The sequence below is a fragment of the Ranitomeya variabilis genome, chromosome 5, assembly GCF_051348905.1.
Source record: "Ranitomeya variabilis isolate aRanVar5 chromosome 5, aRanVar5.hap1, whole genome shotgun sequence".
In the NCBI taxonomy this organism is placed as follows: Eukaryota; Metazoa; Chordata; class Amphibia; order Anura; family Dendrobatidae; genus Ranitomeya; species Ranitomeya variabilis.
In genome coordinates this window covers 272,883,522-272,905,747 of record NC_135236.1, presented here as the reverse complement: position 1 = coordinate 272,905,747, position 22,226 = coordinate 272,883,522, and the positions used below count along the sequence as shown (strand labels likewise).

The window sequence follows — 22,226 nt, the reverse complement described above, 5'->3', positions numbered from 1 at the left end:
CACATGCTGCGGAAAAAAAAACGCGCGTAAACTCAGCGGTTTACATTCTGCAGCATGTCACTTCTTTCTGCGGATTCCACAGCGGTTTTACAGCTGCTCCTATAGAAAACCGCAGTTGTAAAACCACAGAAAAACCGCGATAAATCTCCAGCAAAAACGCAGCGTTTTTGCCCTGCAGATTTATCAATTCTGCTGCGGAAAAATCCGCAGAGGTCCATTAGACGTGTGCACATAGCCTTAGCCTCACTAGTGTAAGTCAGTTTCCCTATAGAAGCGGCTCTAAAATCTGAGCTTGGTCAATCATTGTCTGCCTTGCTAAGTCCAGAGATATACTGTAAAAATGAGTGCAATAACAAAGATGGACTTTTCTAGATATTTTATTTATCATGCGTTGGTCACTCCCCTTTTTATCCCTTTAGAATAACCGTTCGGACCCATGGCGCTCTTTAGACCCGTTTGAGTTGGTTGAGGAAAAACCTTTTAAAAAAGGTAACTTTTTTTTATTTTTTCATCCTCTGCTTGCTACATTGTGCTTTGAGATTTGTATATGAACTGTTATCTCTTGCTTTAGGCAAGCACTACAAAATTCCTCCAGGTTTCGTAGATGATTTATTCAGTAACAAGAAAAAAAGGAGAGTAACCTCCAAGCTGCAAGACTTCATGAAGTGGTTCAGCTCGTCTTGTGAGTACAATTTTACATGCTGGCTAGAATGTCACTTCTTGATGTGTGAAGGTGTCTTTAAAATCTGCAAGACTTTAAGGGTATGTGCACACGCTGCGGATCCGCAGCGGATTTGACGCTGCGGATCCGCAGCAGTTTTCCCCAAGTTTACAGTACCATGTAAACCTATGGGAAAAAAAACCTCTGTGCACATGCTGCGGAAAAATCCGCGCGGAAATGCAGCGGATTATTTTCCGCAGCATGTCAATTCTTTGTGCGGATTCCGCAGCGGTTTTCAACCTGCACCAATAGGAAAGTGCAGTTGAAGACCCGCAGACAAATCCGCAAAAGAAACCGCGAGAAACCGCGTTTTACACCTGCGGATTCCTATTGAGGAATAGGTGTAAAACGCTGCGGAATCCACACAAAGAATTGACATGCTGCAGAAAATAAACCGCAGCATTCCCGCGTGGTAGTTTCTGCAGCATGGGCACTGCGGATTTGGTTTTCCATAGGTTTACATGGTACTGTACACCGCATGGAAAACTGCTACAAATCCGCAGACAATTTCGCAACGTGTACACATACCCTTAGGCCATGTGCACACTTTGCGGCGTCCTCTGCGGGTTCTTCCGCAGCGGATTTGATAAATCTGCAGCGCAAAACCGCTGCGGTTATCCCTGCAGATTTATCGCGGTTAGTTTTGCGGTTTCCGCTGCGGGTTTACCCATATACTATTGATGCTGCATATGCAGCAATATGCAGCATCAATAGTAATGTTAAATAATAAAAATTGGTTATATACTCACCCTCTGACATCCCGATCTCCTCGGCGCTGCACGCGGCGGTCCGGTTCCAAATATGCTGTGCGAGAAGGACCTTCGTGACGTCACGGTCATGTGACCGCGGCGTCATCACGGTCATGTGACCGCGACGTCACCGCAGGTCCTGCTCGCACAGCAACCCAGACCGGACGGCCGCGTACAGCGCTGAGAGGTGAGTATAGCATCATTTTTTATTTTAATTCTTTTTTTTACAAACAAATATTGGTTCCCAGGGCCTGGAGGAGAGTCTCCTCTCCTCCACCCCGGGTACCATCTGCACATTATCTGCTTACTTCCCGCATCGTGCATGCGGGAAGTTAGCGGACCAATGCATTCCTATGGGTGCAGAATCGCAGCGATTCTGCACAAAGAAGTGACATGCTGCGGGTTGTAAACCGCTGCGTTTCTGCGCGGTTTTTCCCGCAGCATGTGCACAGCGGTTTCCATAGGGTTTACATGTAAATGTAAACGCTATGGAAACTGCTGCGGACCCGCAGCATCAAAATCGCTGCGGATCCGCGGTAAAAACCGCAAAATGTGAACATGGCCTTACACATGGGATTGTTGCAGCATAACATTTTTAAAATGGGATCATATGATAGGAGAAAAAGTCGACATCAATTCACCAGAGTCAAAATATGTTAGGATCGCTAACACAATTTAGTAGAAAAGAACATTGAAGGGCAGTGGTTTATCAAAACTGCGTAGTGCTGATTATGTACGAATACATAATTTCATGTGGATAAAATACCAAAGTGCTAATAGAAATGAAATGGGTAAACTGCACTGAGAAGGTACATTTATTGGACACTGACTTTCACAATGCATCTTAATGAAAACTGAATACTGAACATGTGCACAAATATTCTCTAAAATTCACATTATACCGAAGTTCCAAGTTATGGGTCAGTAGAAACCATTAACCTGACAGTACACTTTTTACTTTCATCCATGATAGCACCCGAAAGAGGCTCAGCCCTCCAAATACGGGAACCCTACAGAATTAAAAGGTGGAACATTTCCAACACATCAGTGGTTTCCTGTCTTTGGAGAGGAACCTGCACCAGGTGCTACCAAAAGGAAGATATCCTGGATGGGTCCGCTGGACTCATTTTCCTAATCCTGTTTATTCCGTTTTGCTTCTGATGGGCGGACAGTGTGTAGCCCTTGACAGGGCAAGTGTGGGCTGGAGCACTGCAGCCCTTCCTAGTTGGGGAGTCTGTGTTCCAGGGTGGGGGCAACTGTGTAAGTGCTTCTGTGAGGCCAGGCATCGCTGAACACTGGGAGTAGCATCACCGTGGAGGCAAGCATGTGTGGGTTAAATAAGCACTCTTCCCATCAAAATGTTATCCTTTTAACCCCTTCCCTACCTGTGACACAGCGTATGCGTAATGAAAGTCAGTGCCAATCCGACCTGTGATTCATATGCTGCGTCAGACTGATCGCTTTCCTGCAGATCGTGTGAAATGGTTAACTCAAATTTCACCCGACCTGCAGGGACAGGAGGAGTGGTACTTCAGCCCGGGGGGGGGGGGGGGGGGGGTGTGACTTTGCCCCCACGTGTCTACGATCGCTTTAATTGGCTGTCTCACTTTCAACAGCCATTCAGAGCAATTTGTAATATCTCACCTATGAAACTTGATGAAATATTACAATCCAGCCATGGCCGATGCTGCAATAGCAGTTCCTTGGGGGTCTTGTTTCCAAAATGGGGTCACTTGTTCACTTGTGGGGGAGCTCCAATCTTTAGGCACACAGGGACTCTCCAAACATGACATGGTGTCTGCTAAAGATTGGAGCCAATCTTTCATTCAAAAACTCAAATGGCACTCCTTCTTTTCCGAGCCCTGTGGTGCGCCCAAACAGTGGTCTCCCCCCACGTATGGGGTATCTGCGTACTCAGGAGAAATTGGACAACAACTTTCGGGGTCCAGTTTCTCCTTTTACCCTTGGGAAAATAAAAAAAAATTGTTGATAAAAGATCATTTTTGGGACTAAAAAGTTAATGTTTATTTTTTCCTTCGATGTTGATTCTGCTGCTGTGAAACACCTGAAGGGTTAATAAACTTCTTGAATGTGGTTTTGAGCACCTTGAGGGGTGCAGTTTTTAGAATGGTGTCACTTTTAGGTATTTTCAGCCATATAGAACCCTCAAACTGACTTCAAATGTGAGGTGGTCCCTAAAAAAATGGTTTTGTAAATTTTGTTGTAAAAATGAGAAATCGCTGGTCAAATTTTAACCCTTATAACTTCCTAGCAAAAAAAAATTGTTTCCAAAATTGTGCTGATGTAATGTAGACATATGGGAAATGTTATTTATTAACTATTTTGTGTCACATAACTCTCTGGTTTAACAATCAAAATTCGAAATTGTAAAATTGTGACATTTTAAAAATTTTCACCAAATTTCCTTTTTTTTTCACAAATAAACGGAAAAATTATCTACCTAAATTTACCACTAACATGAAGCCCAATATGTCACGAAAAACAATCTCAGAATCACTAGGATCCGTTGAAGCGTTCCTATTACCTCATAAAGGGACACTGGTCAGAATTGCAAAAAACGGCCAGTTCATTATGGTCAAAATAGGCTGGGTCATGAAGGGGTTAATATATTGCAGTCATCAAAAGGTTTCTGAGGGATTTTTGGATGCCAAATCCACATTCCAGGGTTTGGTCAAAGCATGAGGCCACTTTTGTGTCTAATGTACCAGGTCATAAGAATCCATTTGCACGAATGCTATTCACTATTAAACACTTGTGTTTAGGGCATGGAGTCTGGACTTTGGAACTTGGTGCCCTATTTGGCTATCTACTGAAGTAAAATATTCCATTTGGTTGTGTTTGTGGAGGTGTTGTCTCCCAAGGGCTATGCTTCTAAGGGAGAAAAATGTAATACATGGGGCACTTCTTTTATTTAAAAAAAAAAATGTTAATTTGAGTATTTCTTACTTAAAGAGGACCTATCACTTGCTTGTCCTCACTACTCAGACAACCCATTCTCAATCAGTATGCTTGCCCCAAATAAAATAACACTTGTATTTGTGTTTTTTTTATTTTTAGGGCAAACTTATGGGTTGAGAAGGTATTAAGAACAACCTTTTTAAATTCCTTGTAAAAATCTGAGCTCTCCTGACTCTGCTCTTTGTTTCTGTTTTGCTCTGTATCGTTCCATTGCTGAGATAATCACATTTGTTTCTACTAGAGCGTGCAATATGTAAAATATCTGCATGTAGTGTAACTGGGTGTTTTTAATTTCCTTCTCTGGGGTTTGCGCTCTTACCCCTTCCTTCCAGACACTGCCGATTGCATCTCTGCAGCATCTGAGAATGGTGGATCAGCTGATGAGCTGTGATTGATTGCATCTGGGAGGGAGAGGTGAAAATGCATATCTCCAGAGAACACTCCCCATTGGACTCCAAGCAGAGATTTCACATAGTGTGCTAAAGAAGAAACAAATGTGAATATCTCTGCAATTGAGTGACGCAGCGCACAGCATAAACAAAACTTTAGAATCGGGTGGGCAGGGATTTTTAGAGGGAAGGTTCCGTAGAAAACATTTTTTTTCAGCAATTGAAAAAATGTAAAGTATTTATATTTTAATTAAAATTTGTTTTTAATGGAGAGAAATTAACCAAAAAGATAAGAGGATGAAGTTTGGGATCTCAGTGAGCAGCATTTTTGTTGGTTACTACCAGTGATACTGACAAGTAGACACTCACCGAGGACTGCTGGCAGCACCGATTCTGTTTGTTGGTCCTCCTCGCTGTACCACAAGCTGCGGTTAGATACGCTTAGAGTTAGGCTTCTTTCACACTTGCATCGGTACGGGTCTGTCGCTAAGCGTCGGTGCGACGTACTGACGCACGTTGTGAAAATTTGGCACAAAGTGGGCAGCACATGCAGTTTTTCAATGCATCCGCTGCCCATTGTAAAGTCCCGGGGAGGAGGGGGCGGAGTTCCGGCCGCGCATGCGCGCTAGGAAATGGCGGACCAGACGTATGAAAAAACGTTCCCTTGAACATTTTTTCGTGCCGACGGTCCGCCAAAACACGACACATCCAGTGCACGACGGACGTGACGTATGGCCATACGTCGCGATACGTTGGCAATACAAGTCTATGGGCAAAAACGCATCCTGCGCGCACATTTGCAGGATCCGTTTTTTTGCCCAAAATGACGCATTGCGACGGATGCCAAATGACTCGTGTGAAAGTAGCCTAACACACTAGGATTAGACACAGGGCTCAGTGTAGTGTAGCACACAGGATGGGATTAGATACACATTATCTAATGTTTATAATGTTTGACCCCGGCTCTGTCTACTTCTATGGTAGCAGTGGTATAATGTGTGAACCCGTTTCATCCACTACAGTAATACTCCAAGCGCCCACAGACTTCTATTTTCAGGGGCTGTCGTATTTGAGGTATGAAAGTGTCATTACACACCAGCAAATGCAAGCCCACAGTGGCTGCAGAAAAAAAAAGTTAAAACCACTTTAATTTTGTATTAAAATGTATTATATAATCAATAAACATAAATACAAATCTTGGCACCTTCCCTTCTACTTTTTTTTTTTTCTTTTTTTAAAAGACCGTGTCAAGGATACAGAGTTAGTGGAGGTCACACAAGCCCCACCTCTGTTACCACTTGTCAAGGGAATGCAACTCTTCTGCCTCCAATCGTCAGGGCAGTTATGCAATTGTCTAACGAGTGACGGATGAGACTGTGGATGCTTCCAACTACTAGCCCCGCTACTGGGGAGCTGACTGAGCGTATTGTGTATACACCTCGGATTCGAACACATGGAATATATGTATCATATATACTCGTGTATAAGCTGACCCAAGTAGAAGCCGAGGAATCTAATTTTGGCACGAAAAACTGGGGAAACTTATTGACTCAAGTATAAGCTAGGAATGCATTGTCCCCACATCCCTATCCTGGTATGCACAGCCTCATCCCTATCCCTGTATGCATAGCTCCTTATCCCCATTCTTGTTTTCATGGCTCCTTATCCCCATCCTTGTGTGCATGGCTCATTATCCCCATCCTTGTGTGCATGGCTCATTATCCCCATCCTTGTCTGCATGGCTCCTTGTCCCCATCCTTGTCTGCAGGGCTCCTTGTCCCCATCCTTGTCTGCATGGCTCCTAGTTCCCATCCTTGTCTGCATGGCTCCTAGCTCCCATCCTTGTCTGCATGGCTCCTAGTTCCCATCCTTGTCTGCATGGCTCCTAGTTCCCATCCTTGTCTGCATGGCTCCTAGTTCACATCCTTGTCTGCATGGCTCCTCACCCCCCTATCCTGGTCTGCATGGCTCCTCATCCCCCATCCTGGTCTGCATGGCTCCTCATCCCCCATCCTGGTCTGCATGGCTCCTCATCCCCCATCCTGGTCTGCATGGCTCCTCATCCCCCACCCTGGTCTGCATGGCTCCTCATCACCCATCCTGGTGTGCATGGCTCCTCATCCCCCACCCTTGTCTGCATGGCTCCTCACCCCCCCATCCTGGTCTGCATGTCTCTGGCATCTGTGACAACGATCATCAGAGCCGCTGGGTCTCACTGACTGTAGTGGAAGCCAGCGACTGATGAACGTTGTCATCGCTACCGGGCGCACTATTCACAATCGCCGGAGCAAAAAGTGAGGAACGTGGACTACATCTGACATGCGTGGCAACGTTTTGGGAAATAAATTTGTAAACGGGGGACTGTCTCTTGTCTTTTTATGTGTTTCAGGTATCCTTTACTGGACTATTTCATGTTCGGTTGATCACTGCTGTCCTGTATGTTTTTGTTTTCTTTTTTTTTAAATGGTAAACAAGGGATTGTGTGGGGAAGTCTCATATTAATAAATTTTTATTAGAGAGTTAGTAATGGGGGTCCAAAACATTAGAAAAATGTCGATAGCACATCAGATATGGTGATGCAAGACCTAATTCCACTGGACCACATGGAAAATGTACATACCAGAGTTGCAATGAAGGACAGCTTCAAATCCGGGTGAAAATATCCAAGAAGTGGTTCCTTTATTATGCCATAAACAAAGAGACGTTTCGACCAAATAGGTCTTTTTCAAGCATACAAAACATCAATAATGGCGGACTTATATAGGAAGTGGAATACAAACAACCAATCCCCACACAGAGCCCACCCATACATTAATACAGTGCAAATCACCACATAAATACATCTATACATATGTCTTATCATATACATGACACACATTATAATCTATATATATAAAACATTCAGATTTCTCATAAGAGAGACGGATTACCGTCACATAACTGTGTCTATAGCAACTGCCAACCAATCCCTGTGATTATACTATTTGGCACCCTTATATCCAACCAATGAGGTTTCAACTATCATCTCAAAACCCCATGTGTCCGAATCACACCAATGGACGCAGTATATACATTCTCCACTCAACATATCCGGATCATGGAGTCTCATGTATTTAGTATGCCAATCACACGAGACATGCCATACTGTGTTTATAAACAAACCGGAGCCAGGCAGCCGTGTTACACAACGCACATGTTCAGCCTCCAATGGAAAAAGAGAAGTATTCCCACTCATACCCGTCATCAAATGGAGGCGTCTCATCCTGAATGCTCAGTGCACGGGCATGTTCCAGGTAGGTTTTATCACAGTGATCAAAATGTATCACAGTGATCAAAATAAAAAAAATAGTAAATGAACCACCCTTTATCACCCCCATAGGTAGGGACAATAATAAAATAAAGAAAATATATTTACTTTTATTTTTCCACTAGGGTTAAGGTTAGGACTAGGGTTAGTGTTAGAGCTAGGGGTAGAACTAGGGTTAGGGTTAGAATTAGGCTATGTGCACACGGTGCGGATTTGGCTGCGGAGCAGTTTTCCATCAGGTTTACAGTACCATGTAAACCTATGGAAAACCAAATCCGCTGTGCCCATGGTGCGGAAAATACCGCGCGGAAGCGCTACGTTGTATTTTACACGGCATGTCAATTCTTTGTGCGGATTCCACAGCGTTTTACACCTGTTCCTCAATAGGAATCCGCACAAAAAACACTGGAAATCTGCTGTAAATCCGCAGGTAAAACGAAGTGCCTTTTACCTGCGGATTTTTCAAAAATGGTGCGGAAAAATCTCACTCGAATCCGCAACGTGGGCACATAGCCTTAGGGTTAGTGTTGAAATTAGGGTTAGGGTTGGAAATAGGGTTAAGATTAGGCTTGTGGTTAGGGGTGTGTTGGGTTTAAGGTTGTGGTTAGGGTTGGGGTTAGGGGTGTGTTGGGGTTAGGGTTGTGATTAGGGTTAAGGCTAGAGTTGGGATTAGGGTTAGGGGTGTATTGGGGTTAGTGTTGGAGTTAGAATTGAGGGGTTTCCACTGTTTAGGCACATCAGGGGTCTCCAAACGCAACATGGCGCCACCATTGATTCCAGCCAATCCCTTGCGTTCAAAAAGTCAAATGGTGGTCCCTCCCTTCCGAGCCCTGACGTGCGCCCAAATAGTGGTTTATCCCCACATATGGGGCACCAGCATACTCAGGACAAACTGGGCAACAAATATTGGGGTCCAATTTCTCCTGTTACCCTTGCGAAAATAAAAAAAATTGCTTGCTAAAACATAATTTTTGATGAAAGAAAAAAGATTTTTTTATATTCACGGCTCTGTGTTATAAACTTCTGTGAAGCACTTTGGGGTTCAAAGTGCTCACCACACATCCAGAGAAGTTCCTTGGGGGGGGTCTAGTTTCCAAAATGGGGTCACTTGTGGGGGGTTTCTACTGTTTAGGCACATCAGGGGCTGTGAAAAACGTAACATGATGCCCGCAGACCATTCCATCAAAGTCTGCATTCCAAAACGTCACTACTTCCCTTCCAAGCCCCGACGTGTGCCCAAACAGTGGTTCCCCCCACATATGGGGTATCAGCGTACTCAGAACAAACTGGACAATAACTTTTGGGGTCCAATTTCTCCTGTTACTCTTGTGAAAATAAAAAATTGCGGGCTCAAAAATAATTTTTGAGGAAAGAAAAATTATTTTTTATTTTTACGGCTCTGCGTTATGAACTTCTGTGAAGCACTTGGGGGTTTAAAGGGGTCACCGCACATCTAGATTAGTTCCATTGGAGGTCTAGTTTCCAAAATGGGGTCACTTGTGGGGGAGCTCCCATGTTTAGGCACACAGGGGCTCTCCAAACGCAACATGGTGTCCGCTAACGATTGGAGCTAATTTTTCATTCAAAAAGTCAAATGGCGCTCCTTCCCTTCCGAGCCCTGCCGTGTGCCCAAACAGTGGTTTACCCCCACATGTGAGATTTCCGTGTACTTCAGGAGAAATTGGCCAATAAATTTTAGTATCCATTTTATCCTGCTGCCCATGTGAAAATGAACAAATTGAGGCTAAAAGAAATTTTTTGTGCAAAAAAAAAAAAAAAGTACTTTCTAATTTTTACAGATCAATTTCTGAAGCAATTGGGGGTACAAAGTGCTCACTATGCATCTAGATAAGTTCCTTGGGGGGTCTAGTTTCTAAAATGGGGTCACTTTTGGGGGAGCTCCTATCTTTAGGTACACAGGGGCTTTCCGCTAACGATTGGAGTTAATTTTTCATTGAAAAAGTCAAATGGCGCTCCTTCCCTTCCAAGCCCTGTCGTGTGCCCAAACAGTGGTTCCCCCCACATATGGGGTATTGGCGTACTCAGGACAAATTGTATGATAACTTTTGGGGTCCAGTTTCTCTTTTTACGCTTGGGAAAATAAAAAAAATTGTTGCTAAAAGATCATTTTTGTGACTAAAAAGTTAAATGTTCATTTTTTCCTTCCATGTTGCTTCTGCTGCTGTGAAGCACCTGAAGGGTTAATACGCTTTTTTTGAATGTGGTTTTGAGCACCTTGAGGGGTACAGTTTTTAGAATGGTGTCAATTTTGGGTATTTTCAGCCATATAGACCCCTCAAACTGACTTCAAATGTGAGGTGGTCGCTAAAAAAAATGGTTCTGTAAATTTCGTTGTAAAAATGAGAAATCGCTGGTCAAATTTTAACCCTTATAACTTCCTAGCAAAAAAAATTGTTTCCAAAATTGTGCTGATGTAAAGTAGACATGTGGGTAATGTTATTTATTAACTATTTTGTGTCACATAACTCTCTCGTTTAACAGAATATGTGAATACTTTTCTACCCAATGATGACAGAAGTATTCTAGGAGTGATACCTTTATTGGATAACCAGGAAATAATATGTTTGCAAGCTTTCTGGTTAGCCAATAAAGGTATCACTCCTAGAAAACTTCTGGCATCATTGGGCAGAAAAGTATTCACATCGATTTTTCTGGCTAACACGGTACCACAATACAATTTGTTATTGTACATCGTTTAACAGAATAAAAATTCAAAATTTGAAAATTGAGAAATTTTCGCCAAATTTCCATTTTTTTCACAAATAAACTAAAAAATTATCGACCTAAATTTACCACTAACATGTAGCCCAATATGTCACGAAAAAATAATCTCAGAACCGCTAGGATCCATTGAAGCGTTCCTGAGTTATTACCTCATAAAGGGACACTGGTCAGAATTGCAAAAAACAGCCAGGTCATTAAGGTCAAAATAGGCTGGGTCATGAAGCGGTTAATTACGGTATCTGTTCCCAGCAGGGAGTCCCAGCTTCAAAGGGAGCTTGGATTCTTAGCTCTTCCTATGTTTTAATTAGCTTTTCACACTTCCTAGCTATACATAATTTCTTTATTTTTGCAGCCTGGCATGGGACAGATCCGGTGACGTATAAAAGGAAAGGTCCAACTTTTACAGGTATGTTTCTACTTGATTTTTCGGGTGTGCTAAGAATAGTATAGAAGAATGTGGCTCCTATAGAAATACCTGTCCTTGTTGCTATAGCAACTAGTCAATGCAACTCTTTTTACGGTGGAGATGGATATCTATCTGTAGATATATCTGGCTATAGAGAGATGAATTTCTGTTGTCTGTTCTTTATACACAAACGATAAGATCAATCTCCAACAAATTTGGCACATAGACATTCAAGCTCTAAAGTTTTTAAAATGGATTAGCTCTCTTGGGAGTGTACAGTTATCAACATATTCGCCAAAAAAAATAATACAAAAGTGTTCTGAAGATATTCGCCCCAAAAATTGAACATTAAAGCAAATAATTTACAGCCAAATGATTGGATCAATATTCCTCAAATTTGAACATGGATAAATCGGACACTTTGGCATGTTTTACATTGGTTTCAGCTCTCTAGGATACAAAGTTATTGACTCATTCACCCAAAAATGGAACACAAAGCAAATACACTGCTCAAAAAAATAAAGGGAACACTTAAACAGACTATAACTCCAAGTAAATCAAACTGTCCACTTAGGAAGCAACACTGTTTGACAATCAATTTCACATGCTGTTGTGCAAATGGAATAGACAACAGATGGAAATTATTGGCAATTATCAAGACACTATAAAGGAGTGGTTCTGCAGGTGGGGACCACAGACCCACATCTCAGTACCAATGCTTTCTGGCTGATGTTTTGGTCACTTTTGATTGATGTGCTTTCCCACTCGCAGTAGCATGAGATGGACTCTACAACCCACACAAGTGCCTCAGATAGTGCAGCTCATCCAGGATGGCACATAATTGCGAGCTGTGGCAAGAAGGTTTGCTGTGTCTGTCAACGTAGTGTCAAGAGGCAGGAGGCGCTACCAGGAGGCAGGCCAGTACACCAGGAGACGTGGAGGGGGCCGTAGTAGGGCAACAACCCATCACTAGGACCGCTACCTCAGCCTTTGTGCAAGGAGGAACAGGAGGAGCACTGCCAGAGCCATGCAAAATTACCTCCAGCAGGCCACAAATGTGCATGTGTCTGCACAATCGGTTAGAAACGGACTCCATCAGGATGGTCTGAGTGCCCAACGTCCACAGATGGGGGTTGTTCTCACAGCCCAACACCGTGCAGGATGCTTGACATTTGCCACAGAACACCAGGATTGGCAAATTCGCCACTGGCACCCTGTGCTCTTCACAGATGGAAGGTTCACACTGAGCACATGTGACAGATGTGACCGAGTCTGGAGACGCCGTGGAGAGCGATCTGCTACCTGCAACATCCTTCAGCATGACCGGTTTGGCAGTGGGTCAGTAATGGTGTGGGGTGGTATTTCTTTGGAGGGCCGCACAGCCCTCCATGTGCTCGCCAGAGGTAGCCTGACTGCCGTTAGGTACCGAGATGAGATCCTCAGACCCATTGTGAGACCTTATGCTGGTACGGTTGGCCCTGGGTTCTTCCTAATGCAGGACAATGCCAGACCTCATGTGGCTGGAGTGTGTCAGCAGTTCCTGCAAGATGAAGGCATTGAAGCTATGGACTAGCACGCCCATTCCCCAGACATGAATCCGATTTGAACACATCTGGGACATCATGTCTCACACCATCCACCAACATCACGTTGCACCACAGACTGTCCAGGAGTTGGCGGATGCTTTAGTCCAGGTCTGGGAGGAGATCCCTCAGGAGACCATCCACCGCCTCATCAGGAGCATGCCCAGGTGTTGTAGGGAGGTCATACAGGCACATGGAGGCAACACACACACACAACTCAACATCATTTCCTTGTCTTGAGGCATTTCCACTGAAGTTGGATCAGCCTGTAATTTGATTTTTCGCTTTGATTTTGAGCATCATTCCAACTCCAGACCTTCATGGGATATTCATTTTTACATTGATCATTTTTATGTTTTATTGTTCTCCACACATTCCACTATGTAATGATTAAAGTTTTACAACTGAAATATTTCATTCAGTCAGATCTTGGATGTGGTATTTTAGTGTTCCCTTTATTTCTTTTGAGCAGTGTATTAATTTACAGCCAAATGACTGGTCCAGCCTGCCCTAAACGTGAGACGCGTAACAGGAATTTTTGAAGGTTTTGCACAGAGGGTTTAGCTTCGTGGAACCTACCTTTCTCAACATATTTGCAAAAAAAAATAAATTTTTTTTAATTTGTTTGGGATACTGCTAAAGAAAAGCAAAATTTCTGTCCATAACTGAGATATGTTTGCTTCATAATTTTAACAAAGTTTTCAAAAACCATATACACAACAAACTATTATGGTGCTTTCACATTGCGTTCAAGTACCTATTCGTTGACCCTGTCAGCCCCCTGTAAAACTGCTTACACTCCAAAAGATGATGGACAACAGAACACATTTAAGCTCTGTTGTCACCATTATAGTTTGACCCCATCTGCACATATGCCCGGTTTCAGCCGCAAGCCCCAACAAGACCAACAAACAAGTGCGTGAACGCAATGTGAATTCACCCTTAAACCAAATAGACCTGTGTGACGTCTAATAACTATACAAGTTCAAAATAGAACAAAACTGAATTGTGAGTGGTCGCAAAGCGGTGTTTCACAATTTCTTGCCCCATTTGTTTTCCAATACTTAGTATGCTAAAGTGAATGTTGTCACTCAAAACTACAACTCAATAAATACTCCACACTGATAAGGGGCAAATACCCTGAAACAGCTGTCTGTGGATGGATACCATGTTTTGGCGTAGGTGCTTTTCCATTATTGGATGCTGCCCTTCCCGTGGTTGTTCCTTCCCGGTGAAAGACCTGGCTATTCATTGCTTGCGTTGAGAAACACGTGATGGTGTCTCCGCGGCTTTTCTACATGCATTTGCATATTTCCCTTAAGGGATGGGGGCAGTGTTCTGGATCACTGCGTTGAGAAACACGTGATGGTGTCTCCGCGGTGTTGGATATTTTGATCTCCCCGAGGTCATTCATCCTTATGTTTATAGTCTTTTCACTAGGCACTGCTCCTAATAGCCAGTTTCCTACTCCACACTGATGAGGGGCAAATACCCCGAAACAGCTGTCTGTGGATGGATACCATGTTTTGGCATAGGTGGTTTTCCTTTATTGGATGCTGCCCTTCCCGTGGTTGTTCCTTCCCGGTGAAAGACCTGGCTATTCATTGCTTGCGTTGAGAAACACGTGATGGTGTCTCTGCGGCTTTTCTACATGCATGTCAAAACTACAACTCGTCCTGCAAATAATGGCTCTCACCCAGGTGTTATGTGTTTAGGTAATATTGTACTCCTCCTCAGTGCTCAGATAGGGACCCGCCCAGTAAGTATCCATATAAAAAAGAACCTGTCACTCTTAAATAGGTGGTGTAGAAACTTTAATTACCAGTATATAGTCTATAAATCATGTGATATTTTTGTCAAACCGACCTTCCTGAAATATGCACAAGTGATAAAGGACTTATGGAGCATCGTGTAGTATATGCGCTATGTGAATGGAGACAATTTTCGCTGGGTGATGAGTGCAGGCGACATTCATTCAGTATCTATTTGAGTGCCTAATTCTTTTCATACGGCTGATAGTGGAAAAATTAAAAACATTGACTATTAGAAGAACTGGTTATAAAAAAAATGAATGCGCAGAAATGGAAATTGGCAAGGGGATAAAGGGAATTGGCAAACAGCAATGGTGTGCTATGCAGAACAAATTTTCACGCTTCTGACATGCTTTTATTAAACATGAATTATTAAATGAAAAAAAATCATTCTTGCCCCATACTGAAATGTTCACTGTAAGAATGCACCTTGCAGGAATGATACCCACCACCTAATACTCTTGGGTGTCTTCACGCAATTTTGCATCAAAGTTTAATGTTTTGTTTTAAAAAAAAAATTAAATTCATGTTTGTAACCAGATGTCTGACCCCAGCAGAGCCTGATATCAGAAACACCTCTAAGTAATGAAATTTCCAAGATTTGCAGAATTTCTACATGTCACTTTTATTTGTCCATTTGCACATATCTTTGTCGACAAGTAAGCTGATTAGGCATAATGAGTGATTATTTGAGTTTCTGTTCTCTGCTTTTAATAAGTATAGTAAGAGGCATCAGAAGAAAGCTAGGTATTGGTAACAGGTTATGTTCTTCTTCCTCCTCACTCCTCTTCTGAACACATAACCAAAAAGTAGGTATACGTTTTTCATCTCCAGAGCACTATTTAGAATATAGTAGCTAAAGCTTGAACCCTGATATGTTCGTAAAGCTAACATTCTGGGATTTTAGTTATGATCCTAAGAGCAAATCTCGGGCATACGTTTGAGGTCTTGATGGCTATGTAAGTAGTTGGCACTGAAATTTTAACTCATGACTTTGTGTACCTTTCCAGACATGGAAGTGTTGTATTGGGAACATGCCAAAGAACGCCTTGCTGCACAGAGGAAACTCCAGAAAAGAATGGTAATGACATTGTGTAGATAGTCATGCTGCAGCATTTATACATTTCTGTGCAAGATTTTTAGGCAGCTGTGGAGAAAATGCTTAAAAAAAGTGTCTGTTTATTATTGTCAATGAACAAAATGCAAAAAGAATTAACAATACAAAATGTAAGTCAAATTAATGCAGCATCAAAGAATCAATTCTTCTAGGTACACTTGCACACAGAAGGGAATTGACTTGATGTTTAGATTTGGGCTATGTTTTGGCCATGTCATCATTAAGATTTGTAATTCTACTTTATTCTGCTAATGCTTCTTAATCACATTTGCTGTATGTTTGGGGTCATAGTCCTGTCGTGTCTTTTATCTGCTGCATGAAGTTTCCTTTGCTGACCACTGCCTCTATAGTCCTCGAAGTTGCCCATTTCTTGGTGCTTCAAAAAACTTGAACATCGTCTTGATTCAGTGGTCTGATTTGAAATTTTTGTCTTGGAAAGACCTTGCTGGTGCATTGAAACTATCTTAGGACTGAGCATGGCAAGGAGACATATGTCATGGTGTATGACCTGTGATAATAGACAATCTTCCACAAACTTACCTTTTGTAACAGAATTTGGCTGTTCCTTACCCAGTTTACAGCCTCCTACACAGCTGTTTCAGTTAACCTCTTCACGACCTTTTACATACCTACGTGCCGACAAGTTGTGAAAGTAATGCCCGACGTGGGCAGCGGAAGCAGTCTTCCGACGCTTCCGCTGCCCCATTGTAAGGTCCGGGGAGGAGGGGGCGGAGTTTCGGCCGCGCATGCGTGGTCGAAAATGGCGGACACGACGCGCAAAAAACCTTACATGTAACTTTTTTTGTGCCGACGGTCCGCCAAAACACGACGCAACCATCGCACGACGGTTGCGACGTGTGGCCATACGTCGCAATGCGTCGCTAATGAAAGTCTATGGGTAAAAAACGCATCCTGCAGACAACTTTGCAGGATGCGTTTTTTTCTCATAAACGACGCATTGCGATGTATTACAAACGACGCTAGTGTGAAAGTAGCATAACACTGACAGGGGTATAATGCATTACAGTGCTGGTAGAGGTGCTAAGTAAAAGTAAAAACAAGTAAAAAAAAATTGCAAAAATGTATGTATGTCTCTTATCTGTCTCAAAGTACACAAATACTGTCACACTAGTTAACCCTTTCAGTGAACACCCTAAAAATAACAGGTAAAACACGACGAGATCAAAAAGTCGAATGGAAATAAATGGTATTGCTAAAAATGTCATCTTGTCCCACAAAAAATAAGCCACCATAGAGGTATGCCAGTGGAGGACTAAAAAAAAGTTATAGCTCTCAAAAGAATAGAAAAAAATAATTGCTTTTACATTTCTATAAATAGTTTGTGTCTATAAAAAAAAATACTAAATAAAAATAAGAAACCTGGTATCTCTGATCTGAACAATAAAGCTGCCTTATCAAATTTACCACACTGTGAGTGCCCCCCCCCCCAAAAAAAAAAAAAAAAACCCTGAAGTGCTGGCCTTTGTCTATTTTGCCCTCCAAAAATCAGAATAAGAAGCGATCAAAAAATTGTGCCCGGAAATGGTACCAATAAAGGCAAAAAAGAAGCCCTGACATAACTCTGTTGACAGAAATATAGAAGACTCATAGCTCTCAAGCTATGACCATGCAAAAATTTTTTTTTTGCAAAAAGAAAAAAAGCATTTAGTGTGACAGTATCCAAAGAAAAAAAAAAAGTAAATTTGGTATTACTGTAGCTTATACCACACACGGAACGGTGTAAAAAATAGAGAACACATTCTTCACCTCCTGTTTTGTTCATTCTGCCTCCAAAAGATCACCGTACGGCTAAGTGCACATGTGGCGGATTTTGCCGCGTTTCCGCAGCGTTTTTGTACTCGCGGAATTGCATGAAATCCACAGTGTAGTGCACAAGCAATGTTAGTCAATGGGAAAATGACAATTGGTGTGCACATGCTGTGGAAAAAAGCGCGGATTCGCAGCGTTTTATTTTCTGCAGCATGTCAATTCTTTTTGTGGATCTGCAGCGTTTCTGCACCCATTAACTTCCATTGATTAAGTTAAATCAATGTGCCTATGAGAAACGCTGCAGATCGGGAGGGGGAAGAGTGGGCGGATACTGTGTGTGTGTGCGCGGAAAAGATGTGCGGGGCTGTGTGTGTGTGTGTGTGTGTGTGTGTGTATGTGGCTGTATGTGTGTGTGTCAGGCATCGCCCGATGGGACTACTAGTCCCATCCGGCTATGCCTGTTACTGGGACAGGTAGCTGGATGATGGGACAGTAGTAGTTCCATCATCCGGCTACTGTGTTAAAGTGTAAAAAAACAAACAAAAAAACACACACAGACATACAGTACATACAACATACAGTATATACTCACCATACAGCTAATCCCCGAAGCCCTTGATCACCTGTAAAAAAATAAAAAATAATAAACCAACAGTATACTCCCTGATCCGATGTAATCCATGTAATAACGAGTGTCCACGATGATCTCCCGTGGAGAGCTGTCACATCTGTAGATGCGACCGCTCTCCAGGGGCTCCGGGATACAATGACGGAAGGTATCCTTCCTTACTGTATCCCTCCGCCACTGTAAGTGCAGAGTTCATACTGTCACTTGCGGCACCGCTGCGTGGGAAAATTTTCACGCAGCAGTGCCATAAAGTGAGGCCATTGAACCCTCAGTGATAACACTGCAGGAACAATGGTCTCCCTTCAGTGTGTCACTGGAGGCCTGTAGAGCTGTCACATCTTCTGAAGTGACAGCTCTATAGAGGAGATCGTCGTGGGACACATTATTAAATGGACTGCATTGGACTGGGAGTATTTGTGGTGTTTTTTTATTTTTTGTAGGTGATCGATGGCTTAGGGGAAATAGGCGTGGTTAAGTAAGTATAGTGAAATTAAAGGGAATCTGTCACCTCACTTTTCGCATATAAGCTGCGGCCACCGCCATTAGGGGCTTATCTACAGCATTCTGTAATGCTGGTGAGGGCAGAGCAAAGTACTGCAGTGCGCAGGCTCGGGGCCAGTAAAGGCTAAACTTACAGCTGCGGGCTGAGATTCATAGCCTATGAAGATCCATGGGTATTAACTAGGGATGAGCAAGTATACTCGTTGCTCGGGTTTTCCCGACACGCTCGGTTGGTCTCCGAGTATTTGTAAGTGTTCGGAGATTTAGTTTTCGTTGCCTCAGCTGCATGATTTACAGCTGATAGACAGCTTGAATACATGTGGGGATTCCCTGGCAACCCCCACATGTACTCAGGCTGTCTAGCAGCAGTAAATCATGCAGCTGCGTCAACCAAAGCTAAATCTCGGCGGAGACCGCCCGAGAGTGCTCGGGAAAACCCAAGCAACGAGTACACTCAGTCATCACTAGTATTAACCCCTTCCCAGGCTATAAACATCAGCCCCCGGCGTTCGGCTTTCCCTCTCTGGCGCGGGAGCCCACGCCATATTTTTTTTTAACCCCTTCCCGACCCATGACGCCTATGTGGCGTCATGGAATGATCGCATCCCTGCAGATCGGGTGAAAGGGTTAACTCCTATTTTACCCGATCTGCAGGGAGAGGGGGAGTTGTACTTCAGCCTAAGGGGGGTGGCTTTGCCCCCACGTGGCTACGATCGCTCTGATTGGCTGTTGAAAATGCAACAGCCAATCAGAGCAATTTGCAATATTTCACCTATGAAAATGGTGAAATATTGCAATCCAGCCATGGCCGATGCTGCAATAGCATCTGCCATGGCTGGAAATCATGTTCTGGCCCCCCCCACCGCCCCCGATCTGCTCCCCAGTCCTCCGTTCTGTCCGGTACCCCCCTCCGTCCCCCTGTTCGCTCCCCCGTGCTCCTGTCCGCTCCCCCGTGCTCCTGTCCGCTCCCCCTATCCTCCGATTCCCCCCCCCCCTGTGCTCCGATCCACCCCCCCCACCACCCCCTCATACTTACCGAGCCTCCCGAAGTCGGTCCGTCTTCTCCCTGGGCGCCGCCATCTTCCAAGATGGCGGGCGCATGCTCAGTGCGCCCGCCGAATCTGCCGGCTGGCAGATTCGTTACAAGTACATTTTGATCGCTGTGGTAGGTTCTATCACAGCGATCAAAATAAAAAAAATAATAAATAAACCCCCCCCTTTATCACCCCCATAGGTAGGGACAATAATAAAATAAAGAAAATATTTTTTTTTCTTTTTCCACTAGGGTTAGGGTTAGAACTAGGGGTAGGGTTAGGGGTAGGGATAGGGGTAGGGTTAGGGTTATGGCATGTGCACACAGTGCGGATTTGGCTGCAGATCTGCAGCGGATTGGCCGCGGATCCGCAGCGGATTGGCCGCGGATCCGCAGCGGATTGGCCGCTGCGAATTCGTAGCAGTTTTACATCAGGTTTACAGTACCATGTACACCTATGGAAAACCAAATCCGCTGTGCCCATGGTGCGGAAAATTCCGTGCAGAAACGCTGCGTTGTATTTTCCGCAGCATGTCAATTCTTTGTGCAGATTCCGCAGCGTTTTACACCTGTTCCTCAATAGGAATCCGCAGGTGAAATCTGCACAAAAAAAACACTGGAAATCTGCTGTAAATCCGCAGGTAAAACGCAGTGCCTTTTACCTGCAGATTTTTCAAAAATCGTGCGGAAAAATCTCACACGAATCCGCAACGTGGGCACATAGCCTTAGGGTTAGGGTTGGAATTAGAGTTAGGGTTGGAATTAGGGCTAGGGTTAGAAATAGGGTTAAGATTAGGCTTGTGGTTAGGGTTACGGATAGGGTTAGGGGTGTGTTGGGGTTACAGTTGTGGTTAGGGTTGGGATTAGGGTTAGGGTTGGGATTAGGGTTAGGATTAGGATTGGAATTAGGGTTACGGGTGTGTTGGGGTTAGGGTTGTGGTTAAGGGTGTGTTGGGGTTAGGGTTGTGATTAGGGTTATGGCTACAGTTGGGATTAGGATTAGGGGTGTGTTGGGGTTAGTGTTGAAGTTAGAATTGAGGGGTTTCCACTGTTTAGGCACATCAGGGGTCTCCAAACGCAACATGGCGCCACCATTGATTCCAGCCAATCTTGCGTTCAAAAAGTCAAATGGTGCTCCCTCCCTTCCAAGCCCCGACGTGCGCCCAAACAGTGGTTTACCCCCACATATGGGGTATCAGCGTACTCACAACAAACTGGGCAACAAATATTGGGGTCCAATTTCTCCTGTTACCCTTGTGAAAATAAAAAATTGCTTGCTAAAACATCTTTTCTGAGGAAAGAAAAATGATTTTTTATTTTCACGGCTCTGCATTGTAAACGTCTGTGAAGCACTTGGGGGATGAACGTGCTCACCACACATCTAGATAAGTTCCTTGGGGGGTCTAGTTTCCAAAATGGGGTCACTTGTGGGGGGTTTCTACTGTTTAGGCATATCAGGGGCTCTGCAAACGTAACATGATGCCCGCAGACCATTCCATCAAAGTCTGCATTTCAAAACGTCACTACTTCCCTTCCGAGCCCCGGCATGTGCCCAAACAGTGGTTTACCCCCACATATGGGGTATCAGCGTACTCAGGAGAAACTGGAAAACAACTTTTGGGGTCAAATTTCTCCTGTTACCCTTGCAAAAATAAAAAATTCTGGGGTAAAAAAATATTTTTTAGGAAAGGAAACACATTTATTAATTTCACGGCTCTGCGTTATAAACTTCTGTGAAGCACTTGGGGGTTCAAAGTGCTCACCACACATCTAGATAAGTTCCCTTGGGGGTCTAGTTTCCAAAATGGAGTCACTTGTGGGGAGTTCCTACTGTTTAAGCACATCAGGGGCTCTGCAAACGCAACCTGACGCCCGCAGAGCATTCCATCAAAGTCTGCATTTTAAAACGTCACTACTTCCCTTCCAAACCCCGACGTGTGCCAAACAGTGGTTTACACCCACATATGGGGTATCAGCGTACTCAGGAGAAACTGTACAACAACTTTTGGGGTCCAATTTCTCCTGTTACCCTTGGGAAAATAAAAAATTGTGGGCTAAAAAATCATTTTTGAAAAAAGAAAAATTATTTTTTATTTTCATGGCTCTGCGTTATAAATTTATGTGAAGCACTTGGGGGTTCAAAGTGCTCACCACACATCTAGATTAGTTCCTTCGGAGGTCTAGTTTCCAAAATGGGGTCACTTGTGCAGGAGCTCAAATGTTTAGGCACACAGGGGCTCTCCAAACGCGACATGGTGTCCGCTAATGATTGGAGCTAATTTTCCATTCAAAAAGCCAAATGGCGTGCCTTCCCTTCCGAGCCCTGCGGTGCGCCCAAACAGTGGTTTACCCCCACATATGGGGTATCATCGTACTCAGGACAAACTGGACAACAACATTTGGGGTCCAATTTCTCCTATTACCCTTGGGAAAATAAAAAATTCTGGGCTAAAAATCATTTTTGAGGAAAGAAAAATTATTTTTTAT

The 22,226-nt window shown here is 43.6% G+C and overlaps 1 protein-coding gene across 2 annotated transcripts in view; it reads left to right on the top strand.

The window, feature by feature from the left end:
• Positions 1–22,226, top strand: part of NCAPH2 (non-SMC condensin II complex subunit H2) — a 189,557-nt gene that overhangs the window by 140,026 nt on the left and 27,305 nt on the right. For both annotated transcript variants that reach the window (XM_077264330.1, XM_077264331.1), the window contains exons 12-15: positions 420–489; positions 572–682; positions 11,243–11,296; positions 15,701–15,771. In XM_077264330.1, coding sequence (XP_077120445.1) covers positions 420–489; positions 572–682; positions 11,243–11,296; positions 15,701–15,771 — 306 coding nt within the window. The remainder of the gene's footprint in view (positions 1–419; positions 490–571; positions 683–11,242; positions 11,297–15,700; positions 15,772–22,226) is intronic.